The sequence below is a fragment of the Diaporthe amygdali genome, assembly GCF_026229845.1.
Source record: "Diaporthe amygdali strain CAA958 chromosome Unknown NODE_4_length_2575358_cov_65_588622, whole genome shotgun sequence".
In the NCBI taxonomy this organism is placed as follows: Eukaryota; Fungi; Ascomycota; class Sordariomycetes; order Diaporthales; family Diaporthaceae; genus Diaporthe; species Diaporthe amygdali.
In genome coordinates this window covers 493,027-517,297 of record NW_026517024.1, presented here as the reverse complement: position 1 = coordinate 517,297, position 24,271 = coordinate 493,027, and the positions used below count along the sequence as shown (strand labels likewise).

Genomic DNA, 24,271 nt, shown 5'->3' with positions numbered 1-24,271 from the left:
TGGCTCTGGCCAGGGGCACGAAAGGTTTTCGACTTTCATCTGATTCATCATCATCATGTGCTTCACAGAAGGGAAATCGAGAAGGCATTACCAGGAAGTAATTCCACCCCGGCCCGTTGCTCCCGTTCTTGCGGGGGACAGATACTTAAAACCCAGAACAGCACCACTAACACCTCCGAATTCAAAGACGCGCAAGAGAGCTGAAGCACAAGTCAAGAAAAATCTTCGCCAGGCTGGCAAAGTCGAGTCGAACCGGCAGAATCGCTTGTTCGCTCCCAGCAACAGTAGTGTGGACGAAATCCGTACACGTACTCTCGCTAAGGCTAAGCAAAACAGGTCCCAAGCTCCGCCGGTGCCAGTCATTAACGACAGCAGCGAAAGCAGCCTATATCCCGCGCCGTTAAACATCCGCAAGAAGACGCCGCAGCAGCAGCGCAGTCCTCCACAAGCGCACGGGCAACAAGCAGACGCGAGGCCAACACACCTAGGCGACACCACTCCGGCACTGAGAACTGCTGTAAGCCCAGCGGACCAAAGCGACATTCATCCCGCGCTCAGAAGCGAGCCCCAGACCCACCGCCGTCGTGCGTCGACCGCATCGCAGTCCTCCCTCGAGAGGGAAATTTATGCTTATCTTGGCACGAGTCCTGGAAACTCTCCTAGGGAATCCGAGGTCTCGCTGCTTAACATCACAGAGAAACTCCCATACACCTCCTCACGTAGAAGGTAAACTGGAGAAAAACCACAGTGGTTATCTACCACAACATTTCCTTTGTCATATGTTCAGACGGGAACAGGCAGAGAAGCTTCCGAGAAGCTTCCGTCCCATCACTTCCTTTTTGAATTCGGGTATCCTGTGAGATATCTTCTTTCTTTAATTCACTCTTTTCATATCAGTCCGTAGCGATTTTCTGATTATTTGATTGTTTTTCTCCGTGAACCCTTTCTCACTCATCTCCCTTGCATGCAAACAAAGCGTGGCTGAAGGGGCTAGATGAGTTCTGATTGCATCTTGTGTCATCGTGCCAAAGTAGGCGCCCACTGGAACCGTAATATTGAATGTGGCTCTTTCTCATGCAGGAGACAGTGCTAGACCGAGTGCAGAAGCGTAATATCCCTTCACATGAACCTAACAAAAAACATTCCATGCCGCTATGAAAGCAGCTGGAGGACTGAGCCGGGTCCAACTAGTGGAATCAACTCCTTGAGCGATATTGACATTTGGGCTTGTGTAACTGTGGGATGGCGGGGCGGCTTGGAACACTGCCATGTAGATCCAACTCGGCGTTTGGGGTCAAAGCAGAGTTCTGCCCTTGTCCCCGCAAGACTTTGTGAAACCTTAAGGCACATTACAGTGAGCGTGGGTTGTGGATTCGGGCAGCGGTCGACCGAGCTGCCTGAGAAAAGTTCGGGTAATCGCGGGCCATACTGCAATTTGGGTGCTGACAACCAACATCTTGCTGACTGTTCTGTGGTGTCCCATGCTATCTCATCACCTCCATCGTATGATGGAGCATGCCGCGTGCGATGGATTGTACTGCAGCGACTGGCATCGGGGGCAAAAATGGTGATAAGATCGCGTCTGGATTCGACATCTACAGCACCTATTGTGCCTTTCCATTCTTATCCGCCCGCTCAGCCCTGAACTTCGCGATGTTCTTCTCGACTTGCTTGTCAACGCGTTCCTTGAGCTCCTTCCGGTAGCCAAAGTAGAACAGCAGCTCCAGCCAGACAAAAAGCGGCGCAAGAAGCAGCGCTTGCATGAGGTTGTCGAGCAGAGCCGGAGCGCGGCCCTCGAACTTTCCATGGCCCACGAACTGCAGGATCCATGCCACGGCGAAGATACCTCCTGCGATCATCGTCGACGTTTTCGCATCGACGGAGTAGAAGTAGTTGTCCGCCGCGGCCATTCCCAAGCAGATAGCGCAGAGCAGGCTGCCGGTTACCGGCTCCATCAGGACGTAGAATCCGCCCCAGATAATGCCTCCGATCGTGCACATGTTCAAGGGAAGGTACTCGAGCGAGAGGGACGGCGGCAGTTGGAGTAGGACGCCGGAATTCGCAGCCTGATTCGCATCCGAGACGTCAGCATGATCGCGTGGCTGGAGTTGATAATGAAGGGCGGGCGTACCAGCAGGAAGCTCGTCATCAGTATGATTGGCACGCAGCACATGTGTATCCCGATGTTGACGACATTATTGTGGTAGGAGCCGTACTGTAGAGGCACATTAGCTCGTGTTCGCTGGCATTGAATGGTTCGTCGACGCTCACAAAGACCAAGTGGCGCTCCAAGTCAAGAGACATGTTGGCGTCGGCGCTGTTGGCAAAAGCAGAGCTCAGTGAGACAACACGGTGATTGGGCAGACAAGGGATGATCGCAAGTCGTCGGAGGTTGCGGCTGGAAAGATGAACGCCAAGCGCAGTCGCGTCAAGGTTGGGAACTGGCGACTTATTCTTATAGGGAAGGGTGGGGACCTGATGTCGGGAATTGTTGGGCGGAGTAGTCGCGAAGGTTTGCTACGCGAGGGAATCGTCTGACGTCTCCTGATAGTAAGTTGCATTGTTGGTGAGGTGCCTCGGGAACGGGGGCCAACTGCAGCCGGTAAGAGGTCCACAGGCCTGGTTTTCCGCTGCGGGAGTGCACTGGCCAGGAAGCCGCGGACCCCTCGTCGCCCTCGCGCACCCGTGGATCGGTGCCCAGGTGGGTCCCGCCCTTGTCATGTTTGCACCCAGCCGTGCTGCCGTCCATGCTTGTTTGATGGGACCTCGGGTGTCTCCTCCAGGCAGGTGAAGCCCTTTACCAATCTACTGTCATCTCGAAATCTTGACCTCGGGCCAGAGCTTGCCAGGTTGCAAAACTTGGGGAGCTACCCCAAACACCCCGTCAAACCCAGCTAGGTTCGAGTCCAGACGTTGTACATGTACCTACGAAGTACACACGACCGAATCGCATCTTGAAGGGAAGCCCCGTGACATTACAGACGCGGCAGATCTTGAGACCACAGTAGGGAACATCATGCTGACTTGTGACACCGCTTCCCTCCCGGGTGCAAGCAGCCCTCTCACAATGAGGCATGTACAGAGCTATACTCGACCATTGTGTGCAGAACCCTGTTCATGTACATGCAGTCTATCGGTACCTTGGTACTCAAGTAGGTAAAGCGATCGTCCCCATGTGGCCTGTCCCGATTGACAGTGATTTGGACCTGCCAAGCATAGAGCTCTTGAGCCTCAATTTGTGGGGGTCTGGGTGAGGTAACGAAGTCTGCTAGTGAACAAGGCAGAATGCAAAGGAAACTCTATGTCGCATCGATAGTGCTTCTCTCACGTAGACTTCGGCACTGTGGAACTGGCGCGTGCTTGCGCTTTGAAGGTGGGCCCTGCACCCCTGCCGCTTGTGGTACAAGCTCGGACGGCTTTTGGAAGTGGACGTCAAGCCTTCCAAGTCCTTCGAATCGCATTCCTAATCCGTGGTTCCCATCAGCCCTTTCCCTCTCCCTCGCCGCCCTCTCCTCCTTGTCGACTTGCTCAGTCTCCGCCCAAAGACGAGCCACTCCTGCGAAAACAGCCTCCTCATCCCGGGGACCCAATTTTGGGGGGATCACCGTTCTTTACCTTCTTGGATCTGCCTTGTTGCCGAAGGCGGTCTCGATACGTTCCACGACCAGCAGCTTGCCTCCAAGGTCCTTGGGCGCAAAACTTGCCAGCCGACACTTTTCATCAGTTCAGAGCACTCCTGCGACTCAACAGCTTCCCGCGATACCCTTCGATCGAACCCCTTTGATTTCGACCTGACGCGACACCCATTTCGCGGCTGCGACCAGCCCTTGCGAGCGGTCAATCACAGACGGCTCTACCATCTCGAGGTTGCGACACTTGCGCCGTCCCATCTCAAGCCCAACCCTTGCGACCAACTCCCGAAGAAAAAACAGAATTTCGAGAAAAGATGTTTTTCCTGCACAACCTCACGCGTCATGTCACGCTGCACCCTTCCTACTTCGGCCGAAACATGCACGAGCTGGTCACCACAAAGCTGCTGAAGGATGTCGAAGGCACATGCGCAGGCAACTACTTCATCATCACCATCATGGACACATTCGATATCTCGGAGGGACGCATCCTGCCTGGAAGTGGGCTGGCAGAATTCACGGTCGGCTATCGCGCGGTCGTGTGGGCTCCCTTTAGGGGCGAGACGGTAGGGTAAAAAGCGCTGCGCATGGCTACGATCATGTGCTAACCAAGCTCAAGGTTGATGCCGTGGTGTTCTCCGTCAATCCTCACGGCTTCTTCTGCCAGGCTGGCCCGCTGCAGCTGTTCGTGTCGAACTTCGTACGTACCGCTGCGCCATGAGGGGCCTCTTTGTTTGGACTTTCCTTCAGGCTGACCCCTGCTTTAGTTGATGCCCAAGACCTGCAAATATGACGCGAACGCGACCCCGCCCCAGTTCACCGATCACGAAGGCTTGACAATCGAGAGCGGCTCCCACGTTCGCGTCAAGATCGCCGGTATCAGGAACGAGGTTGGCGAGATCAGGGCTATTGGTAGCATCAACGAGGATTATCTTGGGTACGACAATGGATTATTTCACTTGGCCTCTAACTGCTTGCTGATGAAGTCTACAGACCTCTACAAGACTAAATTCCCTCGTAATGAGCGTCTGGAAAAGATCTTGTGGATGCGCTCCAAAGTCACGGAACTGGGCCAGAAGCTCAAGCCGAAATTCGTGGCATTTCTAATAGCCCAAACCTGTTCGCAGATGAGCTGGGCGGCTGCGGTGCACTCGGGCAGCATTCGCTCTGGCTTGTGAGCTCAGCAAAAGTGAATGAAGTTCCCCGAGCAAATGTGTGTCTGTGGTCTAGGTAATGCTGGTTCTGGTCGTTATGCGTGGCTCTACTCCAGAGCCGATGCGTCGACAGGTTCGTATGCCGGAGGTGGTTCAAGACCCTGGATGGTGACGATCCCCAAAAGAAGGAGATAAAGGCTTATGGAGCACAGAGAAAATGTGCAAAACGACTGGGGCATGGCCGCTCCAGCGTAGTGAAAAGCCATATGAGTAGTAGCCCCTCATTTCTAGCATATATTCACTGGATGAGAACAGCAGAGAAACTCTTCTTCTATTACCTCGAAGCTGACCAGAGTAGTTTCTTGAAGACCGGTGTGAAGACACACTGAGACTTGGGCGCCAAGACCCGTTGCCTATCTGCTCAGTATTGATCTAGTATGAGCACTGAAAACTTTAAGCATGACGAACAACATTATTTATATGATCCCGGGCTTGTCATCTGTTCTGTTAGGAATGTGCTGCTTATATGCTGGACTGATTTCATGTGGGGATGAACGGTGCCTAACTGAAGGAATCACTTGTTCTGCGACCGCAGGTGCTACTCTGGTGCCTTATGTGCCTGAGCAGCCTCATGATCACCTCCCGAACTTTTGGATTCGAGCGGTGTTTCTGGCGTCCGCAGTCCGGCGCCCTCTAGTGACCATCCGGTCCTTCTTTCCCCAGCTCGATCTGGCGCTTGTTTTCTTTCCAATGTCCTGGTTCAAAACCCGTCGCTATGTTCCTTATATTCATTCATTCGCGGGGAGCTTGTATGTTCCAATGATCGCCATTCGCTTATCTCAATCGAGTATCCCATCAATACCGTCAGTCTTTTCTTCATTCGCTCTCCCCCACGCTTTGGCACCCATCCGGTTACGATCATTACAGCCAGGAAACCGGCATCTGCACATGAAATACCATGGACGGATCCGAGCAAAATTCGAACTCACAACAACCTATGGTCTCCGCAGGGACAGCAGGGTCCAGCACCAATGCGTCTTCTCCGGGCACCGTGGCCCTCTTTTCGACCAACAATCTAACTCAAGGCTTCCGAGCCCTCAAGGAGGCCCTGATGCGACACCGCCGTTCCCGCCCTTCGTACAGAGTGCCCTATTGGCAAAGGCGTGTTGCCGTTATGGAGCGAATCGACGAGATCGTCCACATTGCGAACGAGGACGATAGGTACGGCGAGCCGCATATTTTTGAGGAGCCTGATGCTGATGGAAGGTGGGAGCTTCACGTTACTGGGTATTCTGAGCGTCGCCGGTCTAGTAGACGCGTCGAGGCCCCAAGCCACGTTGAGAATTCCAGAGCGCCGACGACTTCGTCCCAACAGTACTCACTTTCAGATGATCTTGCTGCCAGAAGACCTGATAACGCCTCCAACGCGGCTGCCGATGGGGCCCGTGGCTTCGGCCAGGACGAAGCTCGCGATATAGCGCGGGCCGAGGACTCGTCTCTTCCATCAGGGTCCGGTGCTCACTTTTCCGAGTCATCAACCGAAGCCAGACCATTCGATACGCAAAACAACACAGACCGTCACAGTGATATGGCCGACAGAAACGAGGAGAATAATGAGAACCCACAATCTTTCAACACCACCGACTCGGACGCTTCCGAAAGCGACAGCAGCGACGACGAGGATGTGGGCGCGGAAGCAGAAGCAGGCGGCGCGGAATTGGAAAGAATCTTCCAGCTGTTCGAGGACGTCCCCACGTGCATCCAAAAGGCCAGGCATCTTCCCGCTATAGACAGTGACGAACATGGAATCATGGCTGTCAGCAACCCAGAATCAGGGTGGAATCACATCGACCGGGCGAAATTGCCGCCAAGAATACAGAAATTTCTGGCGGAGTTTACGCTCCAGGACGCCGCAGCTTTCCCTGACGGTGCCTACCCAGGCCCGGAGCTCAACGGCGACTCTCATCGCTGGCTACTAGCCACGCCGCGTAAGGAGTTCATCTGCGACACGTCGACTTTAGACGTGTGGTATAGATCCCTCGCCCAAACGTACCAGGCGAACTCACCGCAACAGCCGCTCTAGGAGCTTGCGGCAGATAGCATACAAAGAGAAAGGCAACTCATTCGACAATCGAGGGAAGTCCAGGGCCGCCAGGGCCCTCGGATCCGTGGAAATTGCCGGGCTAGTGCCAACCGCCGGCGAGTCAGAGGCCCCAAGTCCCTACCGCAATGCAGCTGGCAATTCTGGGGCGAGCCGGATGACACCAACCGCGGTCCTCAAATCATCGTCACTGAGCCGAGCGGAGCTTCCCACTACCTCATAGACCTCGAAACCTTCTGGCTCAGGGCAAGGCAGCGTCGCGAGTACCGCTCTGGGCAAGCTGTGGGTTACGCCCAGAAGAGCAGGATAGCGGATAGGATGGAGGAAATAGCCAGCGTCGACATCCAAGAAATGGAACTATACGCCGAAGATGAGATCCCCGAGTGCCCTTCGTACACACCAGCTCATAGCACGATATGGTGGCTGAAATGGGCGAGAATATTCCTCGGCCCTGGAGCCCAGCCACGGGGTGTCCTGCCCATGTATCACGCACGCTCGTCCTCTGAGGATTCCGAGAAAGCGAAACTGCTTTGTTATGACGGCGCTCAGGAGGAAGAGCCACTCGAGGAGAAAGCGGAAACGGCTCCCTCCCTGGGTGTTGTAGGTACTTTGCGGAGACTGGCGTTTTGCTTCTCGAAGTCCTGATAGGGCTAGCTGTCCTAGCGAGGGATTACGTCGAATTGAGAAAGAAACCAAAGCGACAGAGAGAAAATTAGGTACAGCAGACCGAGTATGTCTCTCGGGATTATGAATCAAACGAAATTATCTGGGATCTGGAAGGCCGCCCGAGGTTCCCTTGAAATAAGTGCAAGACTATTGTGAGCGCTGGCGGATTCAATGTGGCCAAGAATCGCAACGTCGGCGTGATCCTTGTAGTGATCTTGCAAAGGGCGCGAAAGCCCACGACAGTCTACCGTTGGGACAATTCCCAAAGAGGAAGAGTTGCTTTTTCTCGAGCCGCGGCTAATCACTGCCATCGCTTTTGATTACTCAACTCCCGTAGCCGCTCAATTCCTAATGCGCTACTCTTTCGCTGATCGCCAACATTATCATCTCTTCTCGACGCATCAGGCGCAGGAATCGTGCATTCCTACCTCCGACGCAGGATGCCCTAGACAGACAGGCACATAACATGGCTATCTGGTGCCGTAACACCAGATGTCTGCCTCGATCGAGTCTAGCCCCTGAGAGCCCTTGCACATAGATTCCGTCAAAGTGTTGAGAGCAGCCCTGTAAGCCATGCGATTCAAGGTCCGACAAGTTGGGTCCACTAGCGGGTTGATCACAAAATCAAACTAGGCTGTGGCAGTATATATCAGATAGCCAGGTCCAAGTGCGACATGAGATCTCATGTACCCATATATCGAGCTGCAGGGCTGCGACACCGGGCAGGACGTTTCTTGCTTATTCAATTATTATATTTTCTAATTGCTCTCCTTGAAATTTCAGTCATCCCTTGTGTCTTCGTGTTCAACGATGGAGAAAGCATCCACGAAATTCGACCCCGAGAAGTCCAATGACAGTGCCTTGGGGGGACCAGTGCCTTCAGATGATGAAAATACCGTGTCTGGTTTTGCTACAGATACCGATGCCACTGTTGAGAGGATGGAAAACGGGGGCATCACCCCTAATGAGAAGGCCCTCGCGTCCGACTCGGACGCTTCAGATTGGGAGCAGGACCCAGAGAATCCGTACAACTGGGGCACAGCAAAGAAATGGTCACAAGTTGCTATGTGTGCGTCCTTTGCATTCCTAGCGTAAGGAATCTCCCATATAATTTCCTTGCCAACTTGTATCTAGGGCTAGAAGCCTTCACATATTTTCTAACATCGCCCGCTTCTCCAGGTCTCTGGGGACTTCGATAATGTCGCCCGCGACAACACAGCTCCAGCAGGAGTTCGGCGTCAGCATAACGCAATCAATAGTCCCGTTGTCGCTGTATGTCTTCGCCCTGGCCCTTGGTCCTGTGCTCGGTGGCCCCTTGTCCGAGACCGTCGGCCGCTATTCAACCTACACATTCCTGTGCACGCTCGGCGCCTTTTTCACCCTCGGCTGTGGACTCGTTCACAGTTTTGCGGGACTCTGTATACTGCGCTTCCTAGCTGGATTTTGTTTCGCACCTTGCCTAGCTGTGTCGGCTGGCTTGCTTAACGATGTTTTCAGGCCGATGGAGAGGGGTCTGCCGTCGGCTATATTTATATTGACGCCTTTCCTCGGCCCGGGCATAGCGTAAGTCCTCCCTCCTCAGATTCATCATTCATATAGGCTGGTCACTTTGCTGACTTGCAGACCTAGCCCTTTGATCGGTGCCTTTGTCGTGAACAGGAAAGGATGGCGCTGGACACAGTGGACTATGCTGTTCTTCTACGTTCAAGCTATGATAATCGGTGTTGTATGGGGCCGCGAGACCTACGCACCCGTACTTCGGCGCAGAAAGGCAAAGAAGCTGAAAATTCCCTTGCCTCCGTCTCCATCAGTCGTCGCCCAGATCAAGTTGTTCGTCACCGTCGCACTGCTTCGGCCAGTCCACATGCTCTTCACCGAGCCCATTATCGCCTTCATCTGCCTATACGTCGCCTGCGAGTTCGCCACCCTCTTCTGCTTCTTCGCCTCCGTCCCCTATGTCTTCGGCAAGATTTACCACTTCGGGATTGAAGAGGTGGGGCTGGTATATATCAGCATCGTCGTCGGCTGCCTCGTTGGGTTCGTTACAATCGTCGTTTGCGACGTGTGCTTCTACAGGCCGCAGGCGGCTAGACACCCTCCACACCAGGTCCCGCCCGAGTATCGCCTCCTCCCGGCGATGATAGGCAGCGTACTGGTCCCTGTGGGGATTTTCTGGTTTGGCTGGACGGCGAGACCTGGCATCTCGTGGGCGAGTCCGGTCGTAGCGATCATGCCTTTTGCGTGGGGAAATATCTGTCTGTTCGTATCAACCACGCAATACATGGTGGACACTTTTCACGGGACCACTGTGGCCAGCGCCATGAGCGCGAATAGTCTGGCGAGGTACGGGCTGGCCGGCGCATTCCCCCTTTTCACGGTGCAAATGTACCAGAATCTCGGGGTCGGATGGGCCACCAGTCTGTTGGGCTTCATCGCAGTGGCATTGCTCCCGGTACCTTGGGCACTATTCAAGTTTGGGGAGACTATAAGAGCAAGGAGTCGGTATGAGACTGCTCTCAATTAATGTCTTGTGGGGCCTCTAATGATGGTGTCGTGAGTTGGAAAACGGAATACTTAGAAACAATCTGCTACAGAGAGCTCTTCTGTTAGCCCTGGGATGGCCACGATGATAGATCTAGACGTACAATGGCCGGCTCACAATGGCTGGCTCACAATGGCTGCCGATCTATAGGTACTATAAGGTTTTCGGGATAGAAAGATCGAGTCTATGTTCTTTGGCTTATACAACTGGTCCAATACAGAAATATACTGCACCTTTCGATAGCGCGCTATATCAATCTTGGAACATTCCACGCGCATTGTGTTACCGCTGAATACTGTTCGCCTGACGCGCTTGGTCTTCGCCTTCCCATGTCAGTCCCTGCCACGATACATGCTAAAAAGGCCGAGCTAGGAAATACACCGTCACGTCCACCAACATACTAGTTCCACTCCGTCGTACGAAACTTTTCAATCTTCTTCAGAGACGATGTCATCGTTAGTTAGAAGACCTTATTGAAACCCGACAAGTGGCCCCATGCCCCGGGACATGACAGAGCCATCAGCATATGTCAAGAAACTCCGTGCCGTCACACCGATCGCCCTATGGTAGTAAACGACAATTCTACGCCATTTCACTGAATGTTCTCTGTTAATAGACAGTTGCGCCCAGCAAGACTGGAGTCAATCACGTCTCTATACAGGGCGATATAGCAGCCCAATGCAGCGCTCATGCCTCTAACTCAAAAACCAGAGCATTGCCCGACCCATCTCGCGGTCCTCCTTTCACTAGATCACCTTCCCATTCCCAAATATCACCCCTTAAAGCTGCCACTTTCACCCAGTGTTGACAAAGATAGATAGGGTCCTCATCGCCGTAAAATGATGTAGGGACGTCGTACGTCATGACCCTCATAAGGTTGTTCGGATCGACCTTGTCCCACTTCCACCTGCCTGCCAGGTAGCTCGGCTGATTGTTCGCGATGTTGACAATCACCACCTTTAGCGGCCTCGGTGGTGCCGACTCCTCACCAGCCGCGTTCCCAGTATCATCGCCGGCAACGCTCCCAATTGCACTTCCAAAATATTCGCTCTTCATGCAAGTGCTCTCAAGCCCATCTGCTCGAGTCAGCACCACCGTGTCCAACTCTCGCATCCCCTCCACAGACTTCCAGAACCTCTCATCCGCGTCTACATTGTACAGCGCAAGCCTCTTCAGTTTCGGCCACAGGGTCCACACCGAAGTCTCCTTCTCAGTTCGCCACTCGGGTTCCAGGATATCCAGGTACAACTCATCTTGCACGCTCACGAACTCCTCGATCTCGGTGAGCAGGCTAAAGGCCTCCCTGAGCGTCTTGCGCACGTTGAGGTGGTCATCCGCCGGGTAGAGGCTCCGCAGGGGGATGTCGACGACGAGGCGGCGCAGCGTGGGATGGATGAGGCAGAAGAGCTCGCGGATCCATATTGCTTTCGGCTGGTCGTCGATGCTTGAACCAAATGGGGAGAGGTACAGGTTTGTTATGGGCCGTAGGCTGCTGCCTGGCTGAATCGACAGCGACTTGGGGATATCTGTGCCAGTGCTGTTGTAGCCCTGGATCCTGTGCTTGGTGGATTCGACCGTGTGAATCAGGCCGCGCAGGCGCCTGTCATTGTCTATGTATAAACACTGCTCGCGGAGGTAGTTGGTGGCCACTGAGTATGTCGCTCGGCAGACAAGGGTGAATGAAAGGAGGGCCTTGGTGGATGAGTGAGACGGATTGTGGATGGTTCGCGGATCACCCAGCAGGCTGGCGATGATGCTGAAGATGAGCTCTAATGGTAATTTTGGCAAGTCGCTCATCTTGTATGAGCCAGGATCATTCTTTTGATATCAGACTGCCTGGGTCGGGGTTGAGTGTAAGTGAGAGATGATGAGAGATTGGGCCAGGGTAGCTGCCCCTCAAGGTCGGGGCACGCCTAACCCTCCTGGGGACCAGGCGGCGCGGTTGACGAGCAGGAATCCGGCCCTTGGAAGGACTTGATGGGTCTCTACACATTTTCAATACCGTCGAAAACACTAGATATACTCGTTGCTCAAGTATGCCGACAAGTGAATTCTGTGGGAGTCTGATCGGCAAATTGTCATGCCATCAAATACACTTTTATCACAGCTCTACGCGACCCCGTCACAGTATCGTGAAGAAGTTGGTGTGAGCACTTGCACACGATGCCTTTCAGCTCAAAGCGAGCACCTTATACTGGCCATGATCGATCGGGCTCAGATATACTTCTTCCGGGCTAGTCGTCGATAAAGGACCCTAGATGAGAGCTTTCAAGGCTGTTTCATTGAAGCACGGCAGAAGTCCTCCGCAACACGACGTACTAATGCTGAATCTTGAGCTTTGCATCATCGGTGATATATTGGTGCCTCGGAAGACGTTGTTCAAATGCACATGTCGCTATTGGCTCGTCGACTCGACGGACCTTGCATCCAGGCATAAAAGTTCCAGCTTATGCACTTCATTGTACAGAGAATGGTCTGCCTGTTTTGGAAAAAGAGTAAGAGTAGGCATTAATTACCACTCCTACTCGGTATGTAGGCGAATGCCCCTTAATATGTTCACACACGCGTCTACTTGTGACCCACTAAGCGAGCATTTGAGGAGATACACGGCCCAGTATTTTCTGGGCGGCCAGGTGGTCGGGAGCCCGGTAAGAGGACCCCCGGCTCCACGTTGTACTGTACCGTAGACCCTGGAATTCGGTACTTGGGGGCGCACTGACCATCCCGCCCGGGTCCAGACGACGACTCCTTGTGCAAGGCAATGTCAATTTGGCATCTCGTCATGCTCGTCCTCGCCAATCCACTTGCACCTGTCCTCGCCGCAAATTTGTCCTCATGCAGCAGCATTGACACTCCAATGCGCCCTCTCCCACACAGATGAAGCCTCGGCTCCTATCCATTCGCTAATTCTCCACACCGTCGCCGCCATCCCAAGCTCGTCCGATTCCAAAGCCCCGGTCCCTCGCCCCCTTCTCTCCGATGATATGATCCGGTTCTCTGCGCTCTTCCGCCTCCCGTCCAAGGTGAAGCGCCGCGCCCGGCGAAACAGGATGGCGACCCTCTTCTACCTCTTCCTGCTGTGCGTGCTGCTCCTCGCGCCATTCTACGCCATCTACCGCCCGCCCCGCCTCCTCATCCGCTACTTCCAGCACCGCTGGCCCGACGTCCTGTGGGAGGTGTCAACACTGCCGCGCGACGGCGACGGGGGCAAGGTGATCGCGCTGACGATCGACGACGCGCCGTCCGAGTACACGCGGGAGATCGTGCAGCTGCTGCGGGACAACGACGCGCACGCGACCATGTTCGTTATCGGCGGGCAGGTCGAGGGCCGCGAGGAGGTCCTGCGCGAGGTCGTGGCCGCCGGCAACGAGCTGGGCAACCACGCCATGCACGACGAGGCCGCGCGCGCCCTCGACCTCGGCACCCTCGAGGACCAGATCGACAAGGTCCAGGGCCTGATCCGCCAGGCCTACGCCGACGCCGGCGTCGCCGCCGGGGCCCCCAAGCACCAGTACTTCCGCCCCGGCAGCGGCCTGTTCAGCACCGACATGCGCGCCATGGTCTCGCGCCTGGGCTACCGCCTCGTGCTGGGGAGCATATACCCCCACGACCCGCAGATCCCCCACTGGCGGCTGAACGCCTGGCATATATTGAGCATGGCGCGCAACGGAGGGATTATCGTATGCCATGATCGGAGGAGCTGGACGATACCCATGTTGAGGCAGGTGCTGCCCGAGCTGAGGCGGAGGGGGTACCGGATTGTCACCGTCTCGGAGTTGCTGGAGGCGGCCAGCGAATGATTTGAACAGACCGGCAGCATGAGCGTGTGTGCATAGCACTGGGACTAACAGGCATATTGTGGGCGTACTGGCATAGAGATGAACCTTTCAAGTTTTAGAGACAGGGCGATGAGGATCACTTGAGATCGTGTTACTACGGCGTGGGATGGCTCGGCGGAGTATTGGTAACTGCGAGGTAAATTGTGTATCTGCCATTTTTGGGTCCGCTTGCTACGTCAAAGAGGCCGAGTACCGGTTGATGGGAGTTATCGCACATACACAGATACTCCATGGTTCATTACTGTGCCAATGTTTGCAACACTGCAAAAGACTCTCAGCAACCTTGCAGTCTGGTCTCAAGCTGGTGGCGCTCACAACGACACCGTTGCCCTGGCTCCCAGGGTGCGCTCTGCAAGTCCAAAAACAAGTTGTCCGGCTGCTTTGGTGATCTGATCAACGTCCTGACTCGCTTGCTTTTCCGCGCCTTAAAGTCAACTTGCATCATGATCGTGGCGGGTCTCGGTTCTGCCTTGGTGGACAGAATCCTAGGCTGGAAATTGTGTCTACACGTTCGTCGACCACCGAGGACATCGCCGGACGGGCAACATCAGATAAACAACAATAGACAAAATTGATTCGTTCTTACGAGGTTACGAGGCCTTTTTGCGGTGTCTTGGCTCGCCAAGTTGATCAACAGTCCCGTCCGCGATGACGACACGGGAGGTCCAGCGCGGTGGGACGGGGTCACCAAAACCAAGCAGGGTCTGAGCACCCGTCACTCTGCATCAGACAATTAAGCTTGGTGAATAGAGTTATACTCCCACAGGAACGTCGCCAGGGAGAAGGTCACATTTAGGGTTTCACGGAATGTCGCATGAAACAAATGGAAACCTCCATATAAAATCCTGGCCATTATAGGTGGGAGGAAAGGTTGGCATGAGCTGCAGGCCGGCAGAGCAGTCACTCGTCCCCGTGAAACATTCCCAAACGGCACTGCCCAGGAGCTCCAGAAGCGGGGAAGGAAATCTGGCTGGACCGGCGGCCTCGGCGTTCCGGTCTGGTGAAGCTGTCGTGGGAGGCCGGACGGCCGGGGAACCAGCCCCAACTCGACACCGCGGTGCCGCAGCCGTTGTCTATAGATAAATACTGTGTAATCAGATGGCGTTTGGGACAAGACGAGATGATGCCGCCGGGCGCCGTCTGAAATAGATTAAACCCACAGAGCTGGCACCCACCCCGGCCCGCCCGTTCCCCCAAGCAGTTAGTGCCCACTTAAATTGACTACGAACTGCCCCCCAGGGCCGACCGAGGGCACGGCCGCATCGGCGAGATGAGCACTTCATAAACTCAAAACATGTCAACGTCCAGGAAAGTCCGGAAGCCCACAACAGCCAGTCCCGAACGGCCAATTGGGTCACATATGCTGCAATGGAGGACCTTCGTTTCTGACGGTGTCATAATGTCTTAATTCGTTTCTTTGTGTGCCGGGATCTCGCCGCTGGCGACTCCACGAGCAGCTGTGTCTTTCGCTACAGAGTGCGCTTCCTTTGTGCTTTGAGCCACCATTCTCAGCAGACCATTTCCTCTCCCCCCGCTGCCAATCGTCCGACCATCCGTCATGAGGTGAGAAGACAAATAAAAATTGTGATGTAAGGAGAGTCCAGAATGAAGTAGTAGTAGTAATGTAAAGTTCTCCGAAATGAGTGGCTGGAGAAAGTAGGGGAAAGAAAGAGAATCGCGCTGCTTGCTGCCACTGTGGGCACGGGGAATAAATAGAACAATTTAAAATGAACTCGATCCGCACAACTTCTCAACGCCTCTTGCCTCACGACACGCGGTACCACTGAAGCTGTCCAACCTGAATAGAGCATCCTGAATATGGGGTATAGAAAAGAAAATCCAATCCGTAGTCGATCCGTTGGGTGGCCAGTCGAGTTTTATGGACCACTTTGTGAGTTGTGCTTGGTGATCGCTACTCAAGCCGCAGCCACTCCTTCGCTCAAATCCACTGGGGAGCCGGGGCCCTCGCATGCCTCGTCGTCTCGCTGAAGAATGTAGCGAAGAGGCTCTGGATCTCAGAGATGTAGTCCTCGGGTGTGAACTTTTTGAGGCCGAGATCAGCTAAGTCCTGCTCCTCCTTGGATGCCGCGGCGCGCTTCTTGTCCGCTGCCGTGGAGGCATACTCCTCGGCCAGCTCCGTCACCTGTGCCAGCTCTTGGCCGAATGGGTGGGATGATTCGCTGGCGGGCTCCTTGTGGTGTTGACCTGACGCAGATGTCGACAGCGCAGCGGGGACAGGTGGAGGTGCCATGGGCGATGTTTTAGGAACTTGCTGTCCGCCGATGGAGTGGTGGCTGCTAGCCGTCGTACTGGTTGAGGCGGACGATGACCGGGAAAAACTGAAGCTCCCTTTGGTGGAGACGGTCCGGCTGGAATGCTCTGATAGTCTCGAGACAGAAGGTTTACGGCCAAGGGGTTCATGGGATTTTGACTCTGCGAGCCTCGAGACGGATGGTTTCCGGGCCAGGGGCTCATAAGATCTCTTTGTGTGCGAAGGAGACCGCTTCGGGATGGATGGCACCTCTGGTGTTGGCACGGAAGACTGGCCAGGGAGAGTGAAGTAGCATGAAAGGTGGTTCGGCTCGGCAGTAGAAGATAATTTGGTGTCTTTGTCCTCACGGGGGAAAGGTGAGTCTGGGCTTGTGAGAGGTGAAGAGGCTCCAGTCGGGATGTGGTCAGAACTTCCATCAGATCGAATTGAAGAGGACGACGTTGATACAGCGGTCTTGGGCTCCTTCTGGATGTCCGGGGCATTGTAAGAAAGCATGTTGGTAGTGTGGATCAACTCGACTGGTCCCGAGATCTTGCTTCGAATGGGACCGCTGAGAGATCCCTTGACGGTATGGCTCCTGGATGGCTTGCCCTCTGAGTCGCCGCCCCCAAAGACCTTGGCCCGGCGGGTCGTAAACGCTCTGGCTAAAGACATGTTTGCTGTTGTGGTGAGATGTGGTGAAAATGGCAGGTTTTCAATCCTTTTCCGAATGTTCTCCTTTTGGCACAGGAGAAGCTCTCAGTAAGATGATGAGATTTGAGCTGGAGTTTGAGATCAAAGTGAAGACTCTTGCGCTGATTTTACCCAAGGTCAAGAGTGAGTGACGTGCCGTGTCTTAACGAATAGGTCACAAACTGAAATGCGACAAACGGTGAGTGGGTGGGTGCAACCTCAACTAGTCGAGTGAAGTGCGTGATTGGGTCTGACGTCGCTCTGAATCGGTCGGGTGCACAAGTGCTGCTCTCCAAAATCCCCAAAAGCCGCTTGCCGAGAGTCGGACAATCACAGGTGACCTTTCCAGGTGCAACACAAGATTTGATCCAGGTGACGAGCGGCTAGCGGAAGATGTCTCGCAAGGGCTGTGGAGTTTTATGTCGGGACTTCTGGAAAGGTTGGTGGCAATCGGCAAATGTACGTCCCCGAGCTTGGAGACTGGAAAGAACAACCGGAAACCGAGGGAAGGCAGGCTTGCCGCGAGGTAGTGTAGAGAGTGATATGGATGAGAAAGAAACCAGGTGTGCTCTTCAGCTTGGAACCAGTCCTTTTGTGAAAAGTGGAAAGTGTAAGGGCCTGTTTGGCCTTTTGCAAGTTTGGCTGACAGTAACGGGCAGTTGGGTTGAGGTGATAGCTGGATGGATATCGGACGATTTTGCTGAAGCTTCCGGTCCCCCGCCTCCAGGGTGAGTTCACCAGATTCGAGGCGTGTTTCGAACCTCGAGCTTGGAAGTCACTGCTGTTGCAGAAGAAGCCAATGTCTGAGTCTCCTGCCCTCCTTTCGTAGTGCTATTCTCAGTCCAAGCTTCCCGAGATCGACGGTGCAGCACCGGGCTTCGAAAATCGTTTCCAGGCTTATCAGAGTCAGTCGTCCTCGCTTGCTTTTGTTTTTGCTTTTCCTGCCTTATGACTCTGATGATGTACCAAAGCCCTGAGGATGATTCAAGGAGTGAAATGTGGCTGTGCGAGTAGTTGCTGGGCCGTGGATTGTGACTGAATATCAAGTCCGGTCTCTGGAAGGAAAGGCGAAGATCCCCACTAGTGTCTACAAAATCGTTCTCGAAACCTGCGATGGCGTATCCTGTAGATGGAAATGGGTGGCTTATAAAGGGAGGGACAGAGTACCGCAGACCGCACAGTGGATGACGACTGTCGTCAAAGGAATGACTGACGGGTTTGAGAAGAATAACAACGGCTTGGAAGCCTGGTGATAAGAGAGAAGCTCTACAGAGTCGCCCTGCAGGAGAGAGCATCAGAGGAGGAACGCGCAGTAATAAAAGTCAAGTGGAAAAGGTCGAGTGGATCGAGCTCGGAGCACAGCATGGCATCCTTGCACGCAGGGCAGTCTGGTCCTCCATCTCCCTGTGGAGGGAAAACTTGGCTAGCCCCAGGTACAGAGAGGTAGATGAGACATGGCTTTTGGCATTGGACATACGCAAGCGAAGAGTCCTGTGAACTTCTGATTCAGGGGTACCCACTGTTAGCTCATGGATGGTATGACGGGCACCCTTGCGTCCCGAGGGCCACTCCCCCATCTTCAACCAGATTGCCCGGCCTGAGAGAAGCTCGACGAGGCAAATCTTTTCCTGTAGCTGACGAAAAGACGACTGTGCTTCGTTATCCGGCGTCGAAGAGTTTGCTAGAACGGTGAAGAAACTAACTGTTAGTCCAGTTGCCACCGCGCACTGGTATAGATCGAGCTGCTCGGCCTGCTCGGACAGATCTTGAGCCACATGGCGCTAGATTGATCACCTCTTGGACACACTTTTGCAGGATAGGATGACATCTCCCTACTATGGACTCATGTCGTGGGCTTTGCTTGCTACTGTCGCCTCGGATCGGAGATTCGAATCGACTGCCACGTAAACATTCCCACCCGCGCTGCAACTGACAAGAGGAAACACAAATCGGTTTGGCTCGCACCCTCGAACTGTCAAGTTCAATGGTCTAGAGCCTATTAGGCTGCGGTGGTGCTATGTGTGGTACACGAGGACGGTGCAGTGACTCTGCACCCCTGGTCTGTGCAGCAGGGGCAGCATTGATTGGCGGGGGTCAAGTCCTCTCTAATCTCCTTTGGGCAGGGACGATGCAGGAACCAGGGAGGATGTCACCCGCAGTCGCACCTGCACCTTGCAGGCTGGACCACCAAGACAGCAAGAGAGGACCACCAGAGTAGCAACGACCCACTGGCACTGCATGGCGCTGCATGGCGCTGCACCTTTTTCATCCTTCCTGTCCTGGTCTGGTTCCATTAGCCAGAACCAGCTTCTTGTTGGCCGCTTTTGCCTCCCGTGCCTCCCTCCCCCTATCACCAGCATTCTGCTGTGCTACTTATGGTACGCGTACCGTACTCCTGACCTGGCTGTTGTACGTGCATGCGCCATCATCATGACCTGGCGATGCGTGTGTCTTAGCCGCTTGATCTGGTTTGAGGCGGCCCGCGAGGAAAACCACGCACACGCACCTAACAGGACCGGCTCTTGGGAACGTACCCGCTACCCCGGACTGGTGGACTGGTCAACCTCAGATCGCCCGGTAAAACAAACTGGCAACGCACTGATGATCATCACCCGGTCACGTCAACCAGGCGCCACAAATTCGGCCTTCAGCCGGGCCTTCTTGCTCTTCGCTGGCTGTCGACGAGGCTGCACACGAGCGACAACCATCTCGACTGCCAACGACTGGGTCTCAAAGGCTCGAGTGCCATGCCTGTGGGCTCTGTGAGCATCCAGAGACATCAGCGTGGACCCTGCGATCCTTGGATGCTCGGGTTCCTAATTCTGTATCTCACTTGTCCGCCTTTGAGTCAAAGCAGCTCAGCAGGGATGACTCAAAAAGTGATCCGCACCACGAGCTACCTCAAGCGGCCTAGCTGCCCGTAGATGAAACCGACCGAGGCCAGGCGTTTCTCCCATTGGCACAATGTTCCAACCCTCCACAGCCAACCAAGCAAACCATCTCCGAATGCGAAGTGCCGCTCCCCCAGAAGCTTTTCATGCTGCTCTGTCAGCCAGTCTGTCAGTAAGTCAGTCCGGTTGTCGCCCGATGTGCCCAGCCTGTCAGCCCATCTTCCAGCTCTTGTCGCTCGTTGAGCAACGGCGCCGGCGGCAGCTTTTGTGGAACTGATGCGCGACAAGCACTCTATGCCAACGGCCCGATTTGGCTGCACACAATCGCGACATTGTGCCTTTGCGCGCGCCAGGCGCCTTGGGCGCCTCAGTAGCGTCCACAGCACCACACCATGCCCACGAAAATCCGCCGTGCTATCCATGTATGTATGCTGTGAAGTGACAATGCTATCTCGTCACGCAGCCATTTTGCGCCTAGCAGCAGGCGCATGACCTCAACGCTTGCTCCCAGTGGGGTTCAACACACCTGCAGTAGAAGCGTTTCGACACCTGCTGTAGCGCCTGTGCTAGCCTGGCATACTGACATGCCCAAATTGGCAGAGGGTCGCCGCGGACAATACCAAAACTGGCAACGTCCTACCAGACAGAGCACAAATGATCGGCGAGTGGTTATTCCCGCCCGCCAGGGAACATCCCGATCTGGGTGCTGTCCTTGCTACCAGGTACACAGCACTGGCATACTTGGCCACCAGAGCTAAGGGGGATCTAGAGGATCATCAAACCTGGAATTGCTTCACGCGGCTCAACGTCTGCGCAATGCATGGGCTTTGTCCTGACTCCTTCACATTACACGATAACTGATTTACTATGCGGTGCGGACTCAGCTAATGCGTCATGTACTGCCGCGACAGCAGCTATACGCACTTTCCCTGACACATTAAAAGCGTTTAATCATCAGCTAGCTGGCGAGTGTTGTAAGTGTTCTGCCCGCAAACGGGGTTTAATTTACGTATGATCTACTTGACTCTTTGTCTTTGAGGAGACTTCATGAGGATGCCCTTCTAAGGCTTGTTGGGTGATCAGAAATGGAACTACCTGAAGGCCATTCCACCGCCCCGTCTCTTGACCACAGGTTTCTTGACCGCTCCAGACGTGACGATCTTCTTCTTCACCGCACTGGTGCTGCTGCTTGTTTTGGGTTGGTCCTCCAAAGCGAGCTTCTCTTCCTGCTTCTTTTTATCCTCGGCCATCTTGGCCTCGATCTCCATCTTCCGGTTGAACTCCGTCTCGATGACCCTCTTGTCTCTAGCGGAATAGCCCTTCTCCTTGACTGAGTAGAAAACACCGCCCAACTCCGCTAGCCAGTGCGGGTCGACGCTTGTTACCGTCGACATATACTCCTTGCTCGTGAGGATGAGCTCGTGGTACACCACGTAGTCCGGCAGAAACCCAAGCCCGTACAGCGCGCTCGTCGGGTGCAGTTGCACGGTGACGCTGGTGCGCAGGTTGATATACTCCCCTATTCCTTTCACCTTGGCAGCCTGGTGGTAGTAGCCGCTGCAGATGCACTTGCGAATGACGTCCCAGTCGGTCCCGCACGATACCATCTCCATCTTCTGCATGCGCATGATGTCTAGCAGCTGGTCCCGCACCTCCTTCGCCCGCCGCAGCGACTTGGAGTGCAGGAAGTGCTGCGAGCACCACCTGTCGCTGTACCCGTTGGACTTCCACTGCGAGTACACGTGCAGATACGTGAGGTGGTCAGACTCGGGGACGAAGAACTTCTCCCGCGCGGCGTCGGATTCCTCCTGGCGCTCTTTGGGGCGGAAGAAGACGTTGGGGACGCTCAGCATCGACACGATTGTCACCATCTCCTCGCTGCAGCCGTACTCCTCGGACATGATGAGAAGCTTCGCGAGCGAGGGGTCCATCGGGAAGGCATTCATCTTAGTACCGAGGTCGGTTAGTTCGCCGATGTTGTCGAGCGCACCCAAGGCCCACAGGTCGAAGAGAGACGTCGTAATTGTCTCCTGCGGCGGTGGATCCATGAAGTCGAAATCCAGTAGATCCTTGACGCCGAGGGACTTGATGAGCAACACGGTATTGGCCAGATTGGTCCTCTGAATCTCGGGGATGGTCTGTATGTACAGCTCATCGTTGAAAGCCTTCTCTGTATAGAGCCGGTAGGCTTTTCCGGGGCCTGTCCTTCCTGCACGACCCGATCTCTGCCCTCCATTGGCTTGTGAGATGGGAGTGATCTGCAAAGTGTCCATACCCATCCTTGGGTTGTAGACCTTAAGCTTCGAATACCCAGCATCCACAACGTACATAATACCGTCAACCGTGAGACTGGTCTCTGCAATATTGGTAGCCACAATACATTTGCGCACACCTGGAGCGGCTCGGTCGAAGATCTTGGCTTGTAGATCTGCGGGCATTTGGCTGTAGATGGGAAGGATGCTGAGTTTTGGCGGGTCGTTAAGAGCATCGAGCCGCTCTTGGATCAGCTCACAAGTACACTCAATGTCCTCCTGGCCTGTCATAAAGACAAGAATATCTCCCTGTCCCTGCGACACGTGGATAGACAGCACTTGCTGAACAGCTTGGTCCACGTAGTCCTCGACGGGTGACCGGTGAAACATCACGTCCACTGGGAATGTCCGGCCTGGAATAACAAATTCGGGTGCACCCCCGAAAAAGTCTGAAAATCGTTTGGAGTTCATCGTCGCCGAGGTGACGATGAGCTTCAGGTCCAGCCGCCTCTGCAAGATTTTCTTGAAAAGGCCCATGAGCACATCGGTGTTTAGTGCTCTTTCGTGAGCCTCGTCCATGATGACGCAGGAATAGCGGTCCAGATCCTGCTCGTTCAGGGATTCTCTTAGCAAAACACCGTCAGTCATATACTTTATGACCGTCTCTTTGCTCGTGCAGTCTTCGAATCGAATCGCGTAGCCAACAGTACCACCCAGCTTGCACTCCATTTCCTCACTGACACGTTTTGCAACACTCATAGCCGCCACACGCCGGGGTTGTGTGCATCCGATCATGCCCCTATTTCCATAGCCGTCCTCGTAGAGAAATTGTGTCAGCTGAGTCGTTTTACCAGACCCGGTCTCGCCGACCACGATGACCACCTGGTTGTCTCGTATGATGCGCAGGAGATCCTCGCGCACAGCAAAAGCCGGCAGGAATTCACGTTGCTCTCGCAGCGTCTTGCTCTGACTGAAATTGCTTGCGCCGTCGTTCTTCGACATGTGCTCGCTGAACTTGTTCGACTGAGGCTCGGGCTCCTTGCCGTCCTCTTCCTTCAGTACGGGCAGCGCGCTGTCCGTGTCGTCGTCATTCTTCACGCCCATGACATTCCCTAACGTCGTGCCTGCGATGTTGGTGGCTTCCTGCGCCTGTTTCTGTCTTTCCCGCTGTTGTCTCCTTTCCTTGACAACTTTACTCCCCTTCCGACTGAACACTGCCATATCACTCTGGTAGTCTCTGACCGCGGGCACCGGGTCTAGCTGTTTCGTAAATATTGTCCTCCCGTCCAGAAATGGCGGCCGTAGATCGTGAACAAGTAAATGCACACGCATAGTATCCTCGTCGTCCTCGAATTCCTGACCGCGGCGTTGCGCTACTCCGGAAGACAGCATCCGGTTTGTCTCCCACGCATCGATCTCCTTTTGTTTCTGGGCCTGCCGTGCGCTTTGCTTGTCAAACCGTCCAACACGCTTCTCAACTAGGTCTCGTTCGGCTTGCTGGGACTCTGCCACTGTGTACGAGCCGAAAGGGTTGTGAGATTCATCGCCGAAGGCGTGCCCGAACTCGTCTCCAGCGTACCAGTCCCGGTCGAGGGCTGTATCATCTTGGTCTTGCGCCTCAAAGTCGTCGGCTTTGGCCGGCTCAGGCGTGGCCACATCACGATTGTCACGGGGAGTCGAACGGCCTGACGAGAAGCGGCCGTTCCGCGAAGGTAAGTCGCCCCAGCGGTCATCGGATCGTAAGGGGTTGAAGTTGAGCCTCCGCCGCTTGGGATCCCTGCTGTCGCGATCCATTGTCGTTGTATCAATGACACGATCGCCCCAGTGCCGGCTTGGTCGTTTCTGAGTCTAGGATGCAGGATGCTATTTCTCGGCTCCGATTGTGAATATCGTGGTCGGTCCACTCCTTGTTAGGGGTCCTCCTAGGCGTACGAGTTTCGTCTCTGTCCTCGCTATGCCATGGGGCGATATCAATAAGCAAAGTCTCATTCGACAGCAGCTAATGTGATAGCCAGACGTTAGTGCTCCTGGTACTCTCGAAACCTTCCACCATCCACCTGGATTCGCGAAGTGGTGAAGCGTAAAGCCTGGGGGAGCTTGAGAAAGCGGCTGGCTGCAAAGCGCAAGCTAGACGTTGGAAAGCAAGGGTGCGCTTATCGATAAGCCCCTCGACCAAAAAGTTTCCCAGACGGTCGAGATTTGCGGTCAACTCTCAAGATTGTTATATTTCCAGTCGCAAACAAGCTGCACATT

At 54.5% G+C, this 24,271-nt stretch overlaps 9 protein-coding genes across 9 annotated transcripts; 5 read left to right on the top strand and 4 right to left on the bottom strand.

Moving 5' to 3' along the window:
• Nucleotides 1–55: 55 nt before the first annotated feature.
• On the top strand, nt 56–730 carry J7T55_008334 (uncharacterized protein; the record flags this gene model as incomplete). Its single annotated transcript, XM_053138642.1, has 2 exons — nt 56–97; nt 188–730. The coding sequence occupies 2 exons, from the start codon at nt 56–58 to the stop codon at nt 728–730; spliced, it is 585 nt and encodes a 194-aa protein (XP_052997611.1).
• An 874-nt stretch (nt 731–1,604) lies between these two features.
• J7T55_008333 (uncharacterized protein) lies at nt 1,605–2,749 on the bottom strand (the record flags this gene model as incomplete). Its single annotated transcript, XM_053138639.1, has 4 exons — nt 1,605–2,066; nt 2,132–2,215; nt 2,272–2,517; nt 2,684–2,749. The coding sequence occupies 4 exons, from the start codon at nt 2,747–2,749 to the stop codon at nt 1,605–1,607; spliced, it is 858 nt and encodes a 285-aa protein (XP_052997610.1).
• Nucleotides 2,750–3,946: 1,197 nt separating this feature from the next.
• J7T55_008332 (dna-directed rna polymerase ii chain rpb7) lies at nt 3,947–4,807 on the top strand (the record flags this gene model as incomplete). The annotated part of the gene is made up of 3 exons (XM_053138638.1): nt 3,947–4,195; nt 4,249–4,329; nt 4,397–4,807. The coding sequence occupies 3 exons, from the start codon at nt 3,947–3,949 to the stop codon at nt 4,805–4,807; spliced, it is 741 nt and encodes a 246-aa protein (XP_052997609.1).
• A 973-nt stretch (nt 4,808–5,780) lies between these two features.
• J7T55_008331 (uncharacterized protein) lies at nt 5,781–7,529 on the top strand (the record flags this gene model as incomplete). Its single annotated transcript, XM_053138637.1, has 2 exons — nt 5,781–6,806; nt 6,867–7,529. The coding sequence occupies 2 exons, from the start codon at nt 5,781–5,783 to the stop codon at nt 7,527–7,529; spliced, it is 1,689 nt and encodes a 562-aa protein (XP_052997608.1).
• Nucleotides 7,530–8,360: 831 nt separating this feature from the next.
• On the top strand, nt 8,361–10,074 carry J7T55_008330 (major facilitator superfamily transporter; the record flags this gene model as incomplete). The annotated part of the gene is made up of 3 exons (XM_053138636.1): nt 8,361–8,641; nt 8,730–9,113; nt 9,180–10,074. The coding sequence occupies 3 exons, from the start codon at nt 8,361–8,363 to the stop codon at nt 10,072–10,074; spliced, it is 1,560 nt and encodes a 519-aa protein (XP_052997607.1).
• A 705-nt stretch (nt 10,075–10,779) lies between these two features.
• On the bottom strand, nt 10,780–11,889 carry J7T55_008329 (uncharacterized protein; the record flags this gene model as incomplete). The annotated part of the gene is made up of 1 exon (XM_053138635.1): nt 10,780–11,889. The coding sequence occupies one exon, from the start codon at nt 11,887–11,889 to the stop codon at nt 10,780–10,782; it is 1,110 nt and encodes a 369-aa protein (XP_052997606.1).
• A 1,187-nt stretch (nt 11,890–13,076) lies between these two features.
• On the top strand, nt 13,077–13,892 carry J7T55_008328 (chitooligosaccharide deacetylase; the record flags this gene model as incomplete). The annotated part of the gene is made up of 1 exon (XM_053138634.1): nt 13,077–13,892. One exon carries the CDS (start codon nt 13,077–13,079, stop codon nt 13,890–13,892), a length of 816 nt encoding a protein of 271 aa, XP_052997605.1.
• A 1,978-nt stretch (nt 13,893–15,870) lies between these two features.
• Nucleotides 15,871–16,857, bottom strand: J7T55_008327 (uncharacterized protein; the record flags this gene model as incomplete). The annotated part of the gene is made up of 1 exon (XM_053138633.1): nt 15,871–16,857. The coding sequence occupies one exon, from the start codon at nt 16,855–16,857 to the stop codon at nt 15,871–15,873; it is 987 nt and encodes a 328-aa protein (XP_052997604.1).
• Nucleotides 16,858–20,857: 4,000 nt separating this feature from the next.
• J7T55_008326 (pre-mrna-splicing factor atp-dependent rna helicase prp16) lies at nt 20,858–23,812 on the bottom strand (the record flags this gene model as incomplete). The annotated part of the gene is made up of 1 exon (XM_053138632.1): nt 20,858–23,812. The coding sequence occupies one exon, from the start codon at nt 23,810–23,812 to the stop codon at nt 20,858–20,860; it is 2,955 nt and encodes a 984-aa protein (XP_052997603.1).
• Between the last annotated feature and the right edge of the window lie 459 nt (nt 23,813–24,271).